The 17,796-nt window shown below is 34.7% G+C and overlaps 3 protein-coding genes across 4 annotated transcripts; 2 read left to right on the top strand and 1 right to left on the bottom strand.

The window, feature by feature from the left end:
- The first annotated feature begins 1,598 nt into the window (after window positions 1-1,598).
- Window positions 1,599-2,753, top strand: LOC112522805 (glucan endo-1,3-beta-glucosidase 7-like). The gene has a single exon (XM_025132119.1). The coding sequence runs from the start codon at window positions 1,599-1,601 to the stop codon at window positions 2,751-2,753; it is 1,155 nt and encodes a 384-aa protein (XP_024987887.1).
- Window positions 2,754-10,575: 7,822 nt separating this feature from the next.
- Window positions 10,576-13,521, top strand: LOC112511055 (LIM domain-containing protein WLIM2b). 2 transcript variants are annotated; one of them, XM_025116430.1, is made up of 6 exons: window positions 10,576-10,756; window positions 11,241-11,455; window positions 12,296-12,395; window positions 12,516-12,550; window positions 12,623-12,712; window positions 13,083-13,521. In XM_025116430.1, exons 2-6 carry the CDS (start codon window positions 11,321-11,323, stop codon window positions 13,323-13,325), a joined length of 603 nt encoding a protein of 200 aa, XP_024972198.1. In that variant the 5' UTR covers window positions 10,576-10,756; window positions 11,241-11,320; the 3' UTR covers window positions 13,326-13,521. The 2 variants fall into 2 exon arrangements, with proteins under 2 accessions (XP_024972198.1, XP_024972209.1); XM_025116441.1 differs by having other exon boundaries at window positions 10,600-10,756; window positions 11,223-11,455.
- A 326-nt stretch (window positions 13,522-13,847) lies between these two features.
- On the bottom strand, window positions 13,848-16,349 carry LOC112524806 (probable sugar phosphate/phosphate translocator At3g11320). Its single transcript, XM_025134759.1, has 4 exons — window positions 15,741-16,349; window positions 15,355-15,458; window positions 15,019-15,247; window positions 13,848-14,155 (listed from the first exon to the last, which is right to left on the bottom strand). Exons 1-4 carry the CDS (start codon window positions 16,194-16,196, stop codon window positions 14,006-14,008), a joined length of 939 nt encoding a protein of 312 aa, XP_024990527.1. The 5' UTR covers window positions 16,197-16,349; the 3' UTR covers window positions 13,848-14,005.
- Window positions 16,350-17,796: the final 1,447 nt, after the last annotated feature.

Below are 17,796 nucleotides of genomic sequence, written 5' to 3'. Positions count from 1 at the left end.
ATTTGAAAAATCATTAACATAATATTTTTTATTTTTAATTAATATAAATTTCATCACTAATCTTTTTTAAATATAAGTATTTTTTTGGTATATTTGTTTCATTTTATATATGTAAGTACTTTTTTTGTTTGTAAAATGTTTATAGACTTAATTACTCAAAATATGAAAGTTCATTGACTTTTTTTAGGTTTTTTTCATTATTTTACTATATTAATCAGTTTTATAGGTCATAAGAATGTATCTAACAAGTTTTAGAAAGTTCAAGTAGTTATTTAACATGTTTTGTAATGTCCAAGGACTTATTTGTTCTAAAAAATTGTCCAAAAACTTAATCATTCCAAACACTAAAGTCCATTGGATTTTTTTAGATTTTTTTTCCTATAAATAAGACATAACATAATTTATACCACATTTTCGCTTATTCTAAACAAACATTATCTATAGTACAATTAACACGTAAAAGTTGCTGATACTTATTTATTCAATCTAAATACGGGGTAGTCTATGCAGCAACTCACAGATAGCATAAATGAATTTTTTTTGGAGTAATAATAGGGATCATGTATCTTTCTGTCAAGTGTAGTTTTACAATTGGGTACGTTAGTCACATAATGGTTACGATTAACGTGCCCAATTGTAAAACTTACTTGTTGATATAACGGTGGCGAAGTAGATGTAAGCGGTAAGTATGTTGAACAATCTGTAAGGTCTATAACATGTAACATCACAAAAAAAAATGCGAGGTTTTTATTTTTTATTATTTTTATTTTTAACTTTTATTTAAAAATAAATAAATGCTTATTAATATAAACATTACTATTTAATAATTATATAATATAAAAACTAAACATAAACATCGAGATGTGACATATAAATAAATAAAACATAAAATCGAGATCTAAATACAAATAAAACGTAAAATAATTTATATTACATTTTCAATTATTCTAAAAAAAACATTATTTGTAGTATAATTAACATGTAAAAGTCACATATAATTCTGTATTCCTCAACACCGCCTATTTAGTGGAAATAGAGATGAGAATTTTGGAGTTTGAAGGTCAACCAACATTTGTAAACTATAAACGAAATGAAAGTAACTAAATCAAGAAGCAATTATAAATTATAAATTTATTAATAAATAAATTTTTTTGATTTAAAATGAAATTACCTACCTACAGAAGATTTTTAAGGATAGAAATGGAAATGAACTAGAAGAAGAAGATGAAAATAAAAAATAAGGTAATAATATATAAAATAATTTGTAAATAAATAAATATAAAAATAATATATATATATATATACACACATGTATGCATGATCATTTACGAACCAATTAATTAGTAACAACTTTACAAACTCATATGAGTCGTTTATTTTTTATATGATAATTTATATAAAAAATAAAAATAATACAAAATTATTTGTTTATATGTTGTGGACTCCAATTTTAGCCCAACCGTAAACTCCCGCCAATACTGACGAGTGACGAGGAGGTAAACAGTTAAACCGGAGCAAACGACCAACTTTTGCTATCATACGCCATTAGGCGTAATTTTGAATCCCCAAATCCCCTCCATCTACACAACCCTGTAACTATGTCCCACTCACTCTCTCTCATCACCTTTCTCTCTCTACTCTTCCTCTTCCTCTTCTCCTCCGTAACCGCCACCACAATCGGCGTTACTTACATCTCCTCCCCAACTCTCCCGCCACCGGAAAAGGTTGTCGACGTCCTCCAATCCCTAAAGATTACCGCCGTCCGCCTCCCTGTTGCTGACCCTGACATCATCCGAGCTTTCTCCTACACTAACATCTCTCTCTTCCTCGTCATTCCTAATTCACTCATTCCTTCCATCTCCGGCAACCGTTCTGCCGCCTCCCTCTGGATCTACAAGCACGTCATCCCTTTCTACCCGCGTGCGCAGATCACTGCCATATCCGTCGGAAATAACGTCCTCGCTGAAGGCGATGTTACTACCGCCGACCTCCTCCTTCTTGCTATTCGTAACGTCCATCGCTCCCTCGTGGACGTGGGGATTCGGCAAATTACCGTCTCCACAACTTTCTCCTTTGTCAACATCATGACGACATCGTTTCCGCCTTCGTCGGCTGAGTTCCAAGAACCCGCTGGTAAATTCGTCATCAAACCCTTACTCCAGCTCTTAACCGAAACAAATTCATCGTTCTTCGTGAATTTGTACCCCTACTCCGTCTACAAATTACGACCGGAGATCCCAATCGGATTCGCACTGTTTCAAGAACTCGCTTATAACTTTAGAGATGATACAGTCACCGGCGTCAGATACCGCAACTTGTTCGATCTAATGGTGGATGCTGTTATTGCAGCGATGGCTGTCGCTGGACACGAGAACATTCCGGTGGTTGTGGCGGAGACAGGGTGGCCGTGCTTCGATCCCTCCACTGAAGCAGAAGCACGTGGCGTTTATGCTAAGATGTACTTGCAAGGTTTAGTTAATCATCTCCGATCAGGTAAAGGGACGCCGCTGAGGAAAGAAGGGGTGGCGGATGTGTACATTTACGAACTGTTTGATGCAAATGAATCTGTCACCAAAAATCAGGCTTTGAGGAGTGGGGGAACATGGCAAAATTGGGGGGTTTTGTTTCCCAACATGAGTATGAAGTTCCAAATCAATTTCTCTAACGGTGGTTCCATCTCCCCAGCAGCGGTGTACGATATCGTTTTCTGTTTCCTATTACTGGTAATTGGTTATTCAAATTACTTGAGATAGTGATAATTTTTAGATTGATATGAATAGATTACAGATCATATGACGACTGATTAGGGAGGAAATTGTTGTTAATCCCTCCATGGATGACTGTAGATTGATTTCAATGGTGATTACTGTGTTGATTAGGTATATAAATTGGTGTACGTAGTTCCTAGTATGGTGTTAATCCTGTTTTCTGTTTTTCATCAAGGGGCTGTTTGACAGTTGTTGAATGGTTTCATGCAGAATGATTTAGTGTTCAGAATGATTAAGATGCTCTAATGATATAATAAAAAATAAAATATAATTCTTTAGTAATTGTTTACAATTAAATTAGGGTGCAGAATGATCAAGGGAGACCCAAGATACAAAATCATTCAAATGATTTTAGAACCATTTAGAGACATATTTTTTTTTCCAAACAAGATTTATTTTAACGATTTAGATGCTCTTTCTTAATTGAACAATTAAGAAGTAAATAAACAACCCCTAAATTTTCCTTTTGAATGGATGCAGATTTGATAAATTGTCAATTTTCATTTTTCCCTGATGAATTTACTTGAGACAGAATTTGTTATATTGGGCTTCAGATTTGAGTAACCCGTCCGTCATAGTCTTTTGGGCCTAGCATTGGGCAAAGGCCCATCATTTGTTTTATATCTAAAAGGCTCGAAGATATTATGCAATATGCATTATGTTCTTAGCATCGCACATCTTCTTTTTGTTAATCATGGGTATCCAGACCAGTTTGTGCGCATCTTGACTAATTCCAGAGCCCATAAGACAACCAAAAAAATCCCAAGACTCGAACAAATGACCTCCGAGAATGTTCCCTAAAGGCTCAAACCTTATTATCAGTTGAGCTAACTTCACAAGCTTGGACGAACATTTTTATTGTAATTGTTTTAGCACAAGTCAACATCTTCAAAACTTACCATTTTGTCTCTAGTGAAATGAGTCAATTGTTACATCTATGATTGTTGTCTATCACTAAAGTTAAATAAGTTATAATGGGTAATTAATATCTGAGTCTGATTTAAGATGCACTCAGAAGAGTATAAACTTTACAGTTTGTAAGAAAATGGTTTCACTCATAGTTAAAGATAAAAACTTAGGTATCGGTTATATTTACCTTCACTGTGGAGAACAATGATTAAAGAGTTGTGAATGCAATTACTAAGTGGAGCTTCTCAATTGCGTGATGAACCCATCATGATGATTATAATTCATAACGAAAGCTCTAGTTTCTTGCATTTTTACAAGATTAGGATAACAACTTGCGCCACAAATCAATTTAACTGCTTAGCAGCCACACTGGTATGAGCAACAGTGATCCCCTACAAGAAGCATAAGAAACATCACCATCGATGTCTGTTCATATCCTTTTCATCAACGGTATTCCTTTTAACATTCTTTTTAATCAAAAGTAGACCTTCAAACACCATCGTTAATTTAAAATTTTATTAATGAAAAGATGAAAAAAAATGAAATGAATTACCTGTCAAGGGGCAATAATGTGCAATTAATCTACTAGGGGCACTCCTATTATTATGTCCTGGAAAAAGCACGTTCCAATCCTACACTTTTTGGCATCCATGCCCCACCTTCCCAACAAATCTAATCGAATTTATTTCATAAATATTTATTAAAAAAAATTATTATTTGTTTCATTTTTCATAAAGAAAATAAAAAATTAAAATTGGTTAAAAATACCTGTAATTCATACTCACGGATTGTATTTCACCACAATAGTAAAATTCAAGGTTCAAAGAGATGTTTGATTGGTTTAAGCTTGACTGTAAATGTCAAAAGTACTAGGAGGTCTCAGATTCAAATCCAATGAGGAATAAAAATCTTGTTGTGGCCACGGAGGTTCAAATGCGGTGACTTCGGGCCGCTATCTGCAAAGCAGGTGGTCGCTCTGAGATTAGTTGACTCGCATAGCGAGTTGGATATCCAGGTTAATAGAAAAAAAATCAAGATTCAAGGGAATTGTATAAGGAGAATCATAACTAAGCATCGCTTGTATGTGGGTTTTAAGAACGAACGTTCATCATCTATGATTGAGACCTTATACATTTAATGTAAATAAAGACATATGTTATGTACATGTTGGCTATCCACTTATTCGTGTGTGGTATAATTGATGTCACGTAGTATGTCTACCAAATTTACGTTTTTCATGCAGTTCGAGCATTTTCAATATCTCTAAAACCAGTAGACATGGAGATTCAAGCTTTCTTAGGTTACGAGAATGTCTTGAATTAACATTTGTGCTCTTGTATTAAGGGGTACAATCCTCTGAATCGAAGGAAGACAAAAGCATGGTTGGATTTAAGAAAACTAGAGAGGGTGCAATCTACACAATGTATATCTTTCTAAAGGTATTGAAGATGCACACGGAATTCATGAATTATACTGCGTATTGATATGGATTCGAATTTGTACATCGGTGGTTTATGATTATTAGATACCAGAAGAATGGTGATAAGAAAAAGCATAAAGAATTTTATAATCCAATCATGAAAAAGAAATAGGAGAAAAAGAAAAGTAAAAGAAGATGGAAGTCAAATGTAGGAATATGGCGGTGAAGTCGAAGTTGTGGCTGTGAAAAGGAATATGACGTGCAGACCATAAATATCATTACCCCCACGGACCCCCCTTTTTTTGGCTTTTATACAAATTTTCTTCTTAAACAAAATTAGATAATCGAATGTCATTACGCATCCATAACTTTTTACAAGAAAAAGGAATTTTGATAGAGTTATTTATGAGAGCAGTGACCCGTTAGATTTCACCTGTCTGTCTGTTAAGAAAACGGAGTTCAACAATCATATTTGAAATAATGAATGAATTTAGATCAAGTTAAAGGTATATGGGATAACACAGGACGGTACAAAACTCATTGTTATACGTTTAGTGCGACATGAAACAAGATAATAACTCTTTATCCCACGTTTAGCTTGACATGAGAAAAAGATAAGAACTGGGATAACCTGGGATAAAAGATGATTTTTCGAATAAGTGGAACAAAATGGGACAAGAACTAAAATATTATCAATTTACCCTCGTTTGAAATATAACTTGAATATGATATTTGTTTTAGTGGTCACCACCGTAGTCGTGGCCACCTCCACCTCTTCCACTACAAAAACCTCCTCAACCACCTCCACAACCACGTCGACCATCAACCACCATCGTCCATCACCTCTATGACCACCTTCGGCCACCACTACCACCATTGGCCACCTCCACCTCCTCTTCTACTGCAACAACCACCTCTATAACCACCATCAGCCGTCGCCACCACCACCACCACCATCGTGGGCCACCTCATCTCCACTATATCGGCCACAACTACCTCCTCCACCATTGTACCATCACTATCTACCATCTTCAGGTTTGTCGGCCACCAACCATCATCCCCATCGCCACCACTATTAGTACCATCGACCATCACCACCTCCACCTCGACCATAATCACAACAAACATCGACTATCACTACCACTACTCATTACACACCACCACCACACCCTCCACCATATTGATTACAACTATCTATTCCACCACTGTTGACCACCATCACCATTCTTATCTACCATTTTCACGTCATCCACAATCACTGTCGGCCACCGATCACCACCACCATTAGTAGCTCGGCCATCACTACATCCACATCCACTATAACCACCTCCACCTCCAGCATAACTACCACCATCGGTTACCAACACCACTGCCCACCACCAACACATCACCCCTAACTACCTCATCCACCAACACTATAAGATCCCACATTGGATGGAGATGAAAACAAATGGTGTCTTATAAGAGACTTGATACCTCATTTATCAAACACACTTTAAAACCGTGAGTCCTAGTGTATGGACAAAGCGAACAATATATGTTACGGTTAGCCTCAAATGTCATAGATAGTATCATAGTCGGGAACAAGACTCATACCAACGAGGATGCTAGGCTCCCAGGGGGTGGATTGTAAGATCCCATATTAGTTAGAGAGGGAAACAAAGGTTGGTCGCCTTACAAGAGACTTGATACCTCATCTATCAGACATCAGACACATTTTAAAACCATGAGTCCAGGTGTGTGGACAAAGCGACAATATCTTGTACGATTAATCTGGGATGTTATAAACACTATCCACCATATTCACGTACTCCATAACCAACGTCATCCATCAATCACCAATGCCTCTACCTCCACAACCATTATTGTTGCAACAATCTTCATCGTGTCTTCACCAATTGATAACAATCTCAACCACAAGGGTGGTGCCTGATTGGTTTGAGTTTGGGCTCCAAAGGTCAAAGAGGAATAAAAATCCGTTTGTGGCCACAGAGGTTCAAATGAGGTGACTTCAGGATACCTTATCCTCAAATTAGTCGGCTCGCATAGCAGGTTGGATATCTAGGTTAATAATTTATTTTGATAACGATCTCTTAAACCGAATAAAACACTATTTCTCATTTGTACGAATCAGGTTTTTCGACTTACCATCAATTATATCAAATTGTCGTTCAAATTTGGTAATATTATATATGCATGTACTTATGTGTTTGAAAAATGTGTAAAAACGTCTATACATTAAATTAATTTAATAATTTACTTTATTTGTGTTAATTCTAATTATTATATAATATATAAATCATCAAATAACTTATGAGGACAACTTGTTAGTTATGTTCTATCTAATTCTAGTCGTACCAACATTTCCCTCCTCCCAATTCCCACTTATCCTATTTATCTTTTGTTGAAAATTTGCACTCCAAATTTGATAAATTCTAGAATAAAACATCTTCATATTTTATATTTTGTGAAATTATATTTCTTATCAAGTTTTGTCAATTTTAATGTTTTTTTTTCCAGTTGAAAATATTGTTATGTAATTTAAATAACCCGTGATTTTATATAAGTTTTATTTTCTTAAAAATATAAAAGAAAAAACATATCAGGCATGTTAGTCCATGGACAAGCCCAATCCTTTTCTAGGACGGGAAAAAACAAGTTATCAAGTCAAGAAAAAAAACTTTGATCCAAATTCGTGAATAATCACCTCTAAACTTAACACAACTTAAATATATATCATCATAAAATCGTATATTTAGATTTAATTGATTAAAATATCAGATTTTGTAGCTATAAAAAACTATCCACACACGAACAAAGTATCAAAACAAATCAAATATGTATCTGATTAGCCTATACAAGATGATTTAAAATGTATCATCTAAAGCTATATCTTACCAAATTTGATATTACATCCAAGTATCGACTGATTTGAATTATGCATATTTAATTATAACGCAAGTCTTACGGGATTTTCTCGATAATCTTGTTCGATTTCTCAAGAAATTCGATACACATAAAACATTTGATAGGTTTGTCATTTTTCATGTATTATTTCTATTTCATAACTAGATTAATTTTAAATTATGATAATAAAACAAATAAAAAAATACATGTCAGAAAATATATGTAATATTTATGGTGGGAATATTATGTTTAAATATTTTAATAGTTTGAGGTGTATAGAAAAATGGTTTGGACGCTATCAATGTGGCCACGTTTGTTCCCCAATAGTTTATGTATTTTGGTTTTAAAAGTAAATGTGATCTTTAATCAAGATATAATCTAATAAAATAATTTGACAAGTAATTAAGCATTTAAGACATTAAATAATATAAACAAAAACCGAAATTAAATACTTTAATAAATCTATATATTAATGTTAATAATAATATCTTTAAATAAATAATATCGAAATAAAATTTACAATTTACCAATTAAAATATTATATATATATTATGATAATTTAAAATAAACTCGTTTTATTTTCCCTTTTGGATACAAAAGACGTAATTATAACTATAAGAGTGGTGTCCGATTGATTTGAGCTTGGTCTTCAAAGATCAAAAGTGTCTGGAGGTCTTAGGTTTGAATCTAATGAGGAATAAAAATCTTCTTGTGACCATGAATGTTCAAATGCGGTGACTCCGGGCTTTCCGCGAAGCGGGTGGTTTTTCTGGATTAGTCGGCTTGCATAACATGTTGGATATTCAGGTTAATAAAAAAAGACGTAATTGTTATTACTATTTTTATAGTTCAGTTTTACAGAGATTTTATGATCAAGATTGTCTTTTTTTTGAAAATGAGAATAAAAATAAAATAAAAAATATTTCTCTTTTTTAAATAAAGTTGTAAGAGTTTGGTCAACGAACGCTAGATAGAATGAGCACAAACGTAAACCAATGCGTTTTTCATAAGGAAAACAAAGGCAATTACAAATTGGCCCCTAATGAATGAAATTAAACAAATATTGTATCTATAATATATTTAAAGAAATGACTAGTTCTCATTTGATTAAGTCCCTATATATAGTGGACCTCATAATTACCACAAACTATCTAGTTCTCATTTGATTAAGCTCATATATATATATATATATATATATATATATATATAGAGAGAGAGAGAGAGAGAGAGAGAGAGAGATGAAGTTTACTTTACAAACCACGTCATTTGTACAAACCGTACAAACCTCATTCAACTAATCATAAATTTTCATTTTGTTTATTTTTTTTGTAATTATGAAAGGTTGATTAATCATTTTTATTATGGAGGGTATTAATAATTGATATTATCATCTTCATTATTTTAATTTTAGAAAAATACATGAAACAGTTTCATTAAAATTTCATTAAGCATTATATGAAACAATTTCATAACCATATATGAAACAACTTCATCAAAAAAAGTATTATATTAAACAATTTCATAGATTAACAATGAGATGGACGGATGATGATAGTTTGCAAGGTTTATACAAATTGGATGATTTGCATTTGATCGCTCATTCTCTCTCTCTTTATATATATATATATATATATATGTATGGATCACTTTAATCGATAAAAGTAATTAAATTTGTCAAGTTACAATTGAGACTGGTACTAAAAACATGTTTATTAGATTATATTAACTTTGAAACAAAATATAAATCCTTCATATCTAACATATACAAATTTTAAATTTTATTTCGGTGTCTAAAAAAACATGAAAAAAACTAAAGCATGAAATTCAACCTCAAAAAGTCTGGCCTAGCAAGCTCAAGCCCAAGCCCAAGTCATTATTCAAAGGTTCGATCATGCCAACTTTTATTTTTCAATGCTCGAAAAAAACGGTCGAGACCATTTTTTTACATAGAGTCTAACCTATAAAAAGTCTAGGTTTATTTGCTTACTGAAACGGGTTTGGAAGGCTTAGAGTCGAAAAATCCAAACCTTGTGCATCTTTAACGGTGCAACCCTGTGTACACTTATCAAGTCGTTATACATAATGTCGATTTGACGTATGAATGGAGCGGGTGTATTTATGATGTCCGAGGGGTCATTTACCAAACGTTTACAGGATAAGCTTTTACCGGCAAGAGTCAACATAATTCACTTATCTTAGGTGGGTAACATTCTCGCCTATTAAAATTGATTGTTGGTATGGTTTTTTTTACCAGGAAACGCTTACTAGGTAAAAAAAATTTCCTACTTACCGAGTAAAATTATTGATATTTGTTCGAGTAAGATTATCGGCCCTTATAATGCTTACTAGAAAAGTAAGTGACACCTAGTAACTACTTACCGGCCCGTGGTTCATCTTTCATCTAATGAAGCAAGATAGACCAAAATGTGAAAAACAGAAGTTTGTTCCCAAAATATGCATGTTGCGAGATACTTGAGGGACTAGTTTTGTAGATCAGTCAAGAATGATTGAGCTATTCCATTATCATCCGCTTCGCTCCATCCACTACGCTGCAAAAAGCACATCTCTTCCCCAGCATTGGTTGATATATAAATCTCACGCATTCCCAAAGAAAGCCCATTTCTTTGCGCTGCGTCTAAACATTCCCACTATTTGACCTCTGTATTTCTCTTCATCTCTGCAAACCAGAAGAACTTTGACTTCGATAACAAATCCAACTCAAATTTGAACCGAATTCTCTGAATATATCGAGGTATGCACACATAGTAATCTCATCTTTCTTTGCTTTCCATCGAGTCTCAAAAACTTGATGGTCTTTTCTGCAATTTATGTTCGTATTGTTACTGAGATTGATGATACCAACAAAACCCAACTCATATTTGAAACAGAAAACAGCTTTGATTATGATGGGGTTTCAAGATATTAGATCTTTTCAGCAATTGATTTCTTTTCATGTTGTTCTTGAAATTGACAATACCAATAAAACCCCACTCATCTATGAATCAGAAAAGGCAACTTTGACTATAATGGGGTCTCAAAATACTAGGTATTTTCAACAATTTATGTTCCTTACCCTTTCTTGAAATTGATGGTATCAACAAACCTAACTAGTGTTTGAAACAAAAAGCAACTTTGATTACGATGGGGTTAAAAAAACTATCAGATCTTTTCATCAATTTATGTTGCCAGATCGGGTGTGTAAAGTTGAAATCGTATAGGGCCTTCTTCTTCTACAGGTATTGGTTGAGACTGAATCTGAATTGAAAAGGGTGATATAAAGATTTCAAGATCAGATCCAGAGGGGAAAAGGGTCATTATGTCTTTTACTGGAACACAGCAGAAATGCAAGGCTTGTGGGAAGACAGTTTACCCAGTGGAGCTTTTGTCTGCTGATGGTATTGATTATCACAAATCTTGCTTCAAATGTAGCCATTGCAAAGGTACCCTTAAGGTATGATGATGATCTTTCGATTTTTATGATGTTTATTTCATATGATTTACCTATAAAGAAGATTTAAAGGTTAGTTTTTCATTTAACTATATGATAGATAGTTCATGATTTAATGTAAATGGTCTTGGTAATCATCGTCTGGTGCCAGTGGATCTAAGATGTCTGCTAAGAGGTCATTATCCTAATCAAAATTTCTTGTAATATACTTATCCATATTTGATGGATGGGCACAATGTTTATAAGATATTCATGATTTTCAAGAATGATTGACTTTCTGGACTGTGGTGGTTGACTTTTTAGTACAAAATTGCTGTGTTACTTACGAAAATGCCAAACCGAACATTATGCTTTGCGCTGTTTTACACGAATTGTGAAACTGCAGATGCAAAAAGAATCGTCATGGAGAGCAAGTTTTCGGCAGAAATTGCTGATTCCTGCAAAGTTAATGTTCTTTTGGTATTTTTTGCAAGGATGATGTTTATTTGCAATAAAATCTTGGAACTTTATAATAATCTTTTATGTTATTCATCAACAAATTCATCATATCCATTACTCATAGCTGTTTGACTGTGTATATATTGTCTGACTAAAATACCCTTCAACCCTTTAGATCGAAGTCATTTGCATAGAGAAATTCTATAGCACATGTCAAAAGTTACTTGGTTTATCTCGTGTTTGAGATGGGAAATTCCCATATTAACCTCTAATTCAATCTGCAAAAGGGGTATTAAAACTACTTTAACTACATGTTGTGAAGTCACTTGATTACTTGAGTAAAATTGCACAAGCATAGTGTTTAACATAAATTTACATTGCATAGTAACTATAGTTTCATTTCAGCTGAGTAATTACTCGTCAATGGAAGGCGTGCTCTACTGCAAGCCTCACTTCGAGCAGCTCTTCAAGGAGAGTGGAAATTTCAACAAAAACTTCCAATCACGTAGTCTTTATCTCATCCCCATTTGTCTACGCACTAAATTTGGTCCTTTTTTGCGTTATTTGAACTGGTTTCATTATTGTTATTAGTTTGAATCTCTAATGGTTGCATCATTTTGTACAGCTGCAAAGGCAGCAGAGAAGTCATCTCCAATGCTGGTAAAATTTCGGTCTCTCTTACACATATATTATTGGATATGTTAGCAGCATTTTAAGTCTGTTTATGTGTAGACAAAGTCACCTAGCAAAGCTGCTGGCATGTTCTCCGGGACCCAAGAGAAATGCGCGACTTGTGGCAAAACGGCTTATCCTCTGGAGAAGGTACGTACAACCATAAGTTAACTTATGTTCTTAGCTTATTGTAAAAAAAACCCCATTTTGTCAGCCGTAATCTAGCTTTTTGAAAAGTTCTTTTTAAGCAGCATTTCAACAAGCAACAGGGCTTTTTTCCATTTTTCCCCAATTATCCCGTTGTATTTTTCTAATTAATTTATCAACATGTTTTAGTAGGTGATTTTACATTGTCATCCAGCTTATCAACTAGTTTTTATCAAATAGGACTAGTTTATAAGTTTGCTTTTTAGCCAACAACTAGCTTATCAGCTAGTTTACCAAACATAATTGACATGTATTTGATTTACATTAATAGAAAATGATACTTTACCTGATATTCTAGATTGATTGATTTCAGGTAACAGTGGAGAACCAAGCATACCACAAATCATGTTTCAAGTGCTCCCATGGAGGCTGCTCTTTATCTCCATCAAACTATGCAGCATTGGAGGGAATTTTGTACTGCAAGCATCATTTCTCACAGCTATTCAAGGAGAAGGGAAGCTACAATCATCTCATCAAGTCTGCATCCATCAAACGCTCTGCAGCAGCAGCAACAGCCGCAGCAGCACCAACCACCGCCTCTATTCCAGAAGTTTGAAAACACTTGTTATCATCTTATGAACAAAGTTTTTGGTTTGTTTTGCTTGTGTTTGTTTTTATTGGTTATGGTTGAAGATTATTCCCATGCCAGGGAACTGATTAAAACTTTGAACCTATCGGCTTTCTTTTGTTTGATTGATTCTTTGCTGAGTGTCCATGCCCATTTTTATCAGAACATATTTTCACTGTTCTTTGAATTGAGTTGACCGACACTGAAAAGTCAGATTGTTCATGAATGTTTAACTTTCTGCTACCATTGTTAACCTGGAGACACCAGGTTCACCTTCATTTGCACATAGATACATGAGTTGTTACAAAATCACATATATTAAACTGGAAATTTGCAAAGTTCTATAATTAATGAATCAGTACAAAGCCGATATAATGTATTTTTGTGGGATTAATTCTACAACTCTTTCCTGAAAGAATCAATATCAAAACTACTGAAAAGAAGAAATTTCTCCATATGAACTCTAAACAGGGGAGTTCAGATCAGAGATATGTTGGCCTCTTTTCAAGGGTTTCTGTGCCAAAAAGAGTTTGAATGTTAGAGGGATGATGGAAGACACCAGCAGTGAGCACATACACCCTATAGGTCCTCAAGGAGGTCGTTCCTGTACCCTTGAATCCAGAAGCAAAAACGAGGCATCTCAGCTTAAGTTAAACAGAAACGTCATCTCATTTGGCACTGCGCTTCTTAACTTCACCATAAAGAATAACGCCAATGACCGTGAGTGTGTAGCCAGCCATCCCAGTCACAGAAACTGGATTCCTAAAGATTAAGATCGAGACCACGACAGCTACTGCGCCTTTTGCGTTTCCAAGGACCTGGAGACAAGGACCCAATTGTTATCAACACACGAAGTTATCCTGCTTCATGTTTCCTAGGTGTTTCATGATGAAAATTCCTTTCTATTCATGATAAAAATGCACAATATCTTGAAGTACGAAAATGCATTAAATTCATGATGAATAAGATTCAGGGTAATTGTCTTGAATAATACATGGTTCTCATTTGAACTTTCCTGCCAGTTTGTTAGCAGCAGCTTAATGGGACTCGGCTTATTCGGTCAGTTGTATATAACTGATTGGTAGTGGCTTAATGACATAGAAAGTAATTTATTCGGTAAGCTTCTAGGGGGAGTTTTATGCAGAAAGTTGAGTTTTTTTTCCAAACATGTCCTTCCCGATTGAACGAGTGGTAAAACTATACCAGAAAGTTCTAATGATCCGGATGTTTTGCTTCACTTTACTTAATTTCATTTTGGAATTTTGACAAAAGGTCCATTTATATATAATAATTGCATTGTAGCGGGTATAGTTAGGTGAAAAGAACCCCCATCGGGGAGTGAAATAGAACATTCTTGTTATTGCTTCGACTCATATTCCCCAAAAAGTACATGCTCGTTCCATCTATGAAAAATCTTTCCAAACAAAAATCTTACCAATCCATACAAACAGATTAATCTAGACAGACAACTTTATCCATGCAGAGACTTGATGGAAAACCAACCAAACAATCCCTAAGTCTGTAATCCTATATTTTTCACAAGTCCACACTAATGTAATAAAATGTAACATGTAATCTAGATGATGACCTGACTCCCTACCATAAGCTTCATAACTTAATAACTCCGAATAAATGTGCACAAAGAGTCATCAACAACTACCGAAGAGGCAAAGAGGTTTACCTGGAGCGTAAGAGCACTGGTATGCTTGGTGACCAAAAAGTTGGTTAAATTAACAAAATAAGCAAGGGAAGAGTTGAAAAGCAGTAGCCAGACAATCCCAAAATCTTGTCTAGCAAGCGCTATTGTTAAGCCAACAACATTCTCTTCCATGTACATAGTTGCAGGAAGTAGAAGTACAACAGCAATAGGAGCCATGTACAGAAGGAGATTCATGGAGTTCAGCTTCTCCCTAAACCAAAATGAAGAGTAATCACACATCAGTTGCACCCTCCATACAAATCTATGGCAATCTAGCAAGATCATTTCAGGAAAGAAATGCAATAAATAATTCTTTACCCTTCAGAGGAAAGCAACATCCCTTGAACCACTGTTTTGAGTGCTCTAGCAGCAGTAGCACCAATACACATTATAAATCCAAATAGATTGAAACTTGGTTCACCCTGAGAAGTGAAAACAGCAAAGAATATAAAGACAATTGGAACTCCATTGCCCAAATTGTAATTCCCATATACTTCAATGGCAACTGTCTACCCTCAATTAGCTACCAAGAAACCAACAAAAATTTCCAATTAATTTACACAATTTGATACTCTCCTGTCTTCATCTCTAATTCCCATGATATCTTAAAACCTAACCTTTTCATTAAGGGACCATCGAATTAATGCCAACAAACAATATGCAGAAGAATTGAAAAGGAAAAAAAGAGAAGATATTAAGCATACCCCACTGGCGATAACAACGCCGGTAACAACAGGAATGAGGGTGATATAAGTAAGCCAAGCCTCCCTTTTCAAAGTCAGGAGATATGCAAAAACCGCCGTGAAAAATGGCGTCGTAGCCCCAATTGCCTGATTAAAGGAGACAGGCAAATAGCGAAGCGATATATTACCACTGACAACGGATGCACAGAAGATTAGACTCAAAGCAGATATCTTAACGAATTGAACACGAGATCTGATTGCCTGCAAAGGAACCATCTTCATCCATGCAATGGCAATGTAGCTGAGCAAAGCACAGGATGACATGTGGCACATTGTAAGAAAAATTGGGTACTTGAATCCGTAATTGCTTAAGAGGTATTTGTTGAGCAATAACACCCCGATGTTTGATGAGTACCATGCTGATACGAGGCCGAACGTAAAGAATCGGCTCGACGGCGATGTCTTTATTGCCGACATTTGGGAATTGGCCGGAAACAAAACGGAAACCCGATCGATCGATGGGTACTAATTGTAATTGAATCTTGTTTCTGATTGTATACAGTTAGGGTGATGAATCTGGGTAAGAAGACATTAGAGAGAGGAAGATGAAATGAAAATGGTAACAGAGTGAGAGAGAGAGAGAGGAGGGGGTGGTAGGTCGCGTTTTGAGGACGACTGACCACGATTATGCTTGAAGAGAATTATGTCTAAGACTTTTATTTTTGTTTCACGGGTATTTAAGATTGTTTATAAAAATAATTTATTGATTTATTTTAGTATGATATTGTTAATAAGTATTTTTTAGTTTTTGGATAAACAACTTGTACCGATGTTAAACTGGTAATAAGAAGTTTTTGAAAAAAAGTTAATTTTTTCTGACTAATAATAAGTTGATAAGTGTTTTTTTAGAAAAACATAAGTTATTTCAAATAAGCAATCCCAAACACCCCTAAAAGGTATTTTAATTATAGGGTTATTAATCAAAATATGTTATCGAGTCAAATTTTAACTTTGTATTTTGGGTTCCGATGAGAAGGCTAGTTAAGGTGAAAAACGTAAGAAGGGATCTTCATCTTGGATGCATATTATTATGAAATGCATTGAATCAATCCTCGTATCAAGCGCAATTCATGTATAGCTTGAGATTAAAGGTAATTAAGGGTCTAAATTCTTTCTTACGCTTCTCATTTTAACTATCATTCTCACATGATTCTTTTTACTTAAAAGGATAGATTGTATTGAAAATGGATGTATTTTGTTTTAATTCGTATCTTTTATACGATTCAAAAATGTTTTATAACTTTGAGGAAAGAAAACGTTGTGATAATCATTTTATCCATGTATATGCATATTGCAACAAAGAAAGGTCAAAAGGAACATCGATGTTAGGGTCGAGCGACTTAGGATGCGCCATAAGTCACCCTTGACACTCTCAAGTGGCTCGTGTCCATGGAGTAGCAGGCATTGTCCAGCGCCCTCACCCACGGTGCTACCCGACAACTTTTGGCTTTTTACAGTTTGTCTTCTCTCTCTCAGACGACTTCTTCATGCAGCTTAGATTGCCCTACCAAATCACCTACAACATGTAGACGCCTAGCCCATTCCCTCGTCCACTCCGCTTTGCCTTTTGCTTTATACATCAAGTGTTCTTTTTGTCACTTTTGTTGTTTATTCTTTTTGCTTAGCTTCTCCAACAAACACCACCTCTTACACACTCTCTCTCAAGATGTTTCCATTAGTGCACCTGAAGTGAGTGTGTTCTTGACATTTGGAAGCTTTGATAGATCTTGGCACATTCTAATCTCCTAGCAACATAAATCTTGCACTCTCTCTTTGTTAGATGTAATGTGAAACCGATTTAAATACTCGTATTATTTGGTTGTAAACTTGTTATATGCTTAGAACTTGCATATCGTGTTGATATTTACTTTGTGGTTTGTATCTCTTTTTTTGAGCTTGTGTACAACATCTTGATGTTAGATTGTTTGTGCATTTGGATTTTTACTAACTTTGGAACCATATAAATCACTTGTATAGGTTGCATATTTGGCATATCCACCCTTAGAGCACCCACATG

The sequence above is a fragment of the Cynara cardunculus genome, assembly GCF_001531365.2.
Source record: "Cynara cardunculus var. scolymus isolate 2C chromosome LG 1, CcrdV1, whole genome shotgun sequence".
Lineage (NCBI taxonomy): Eukaryota > Viridiplantae > Streptophyta > Magnoliopsida > Asterales > Asteraceae > Cynara > Cynara cardunculus.
The sequence above is the reverse complement of the archived record's forward strand: the minus strand, read 5'-3'. Positions and strand labels throughout refer to the sequence as shown.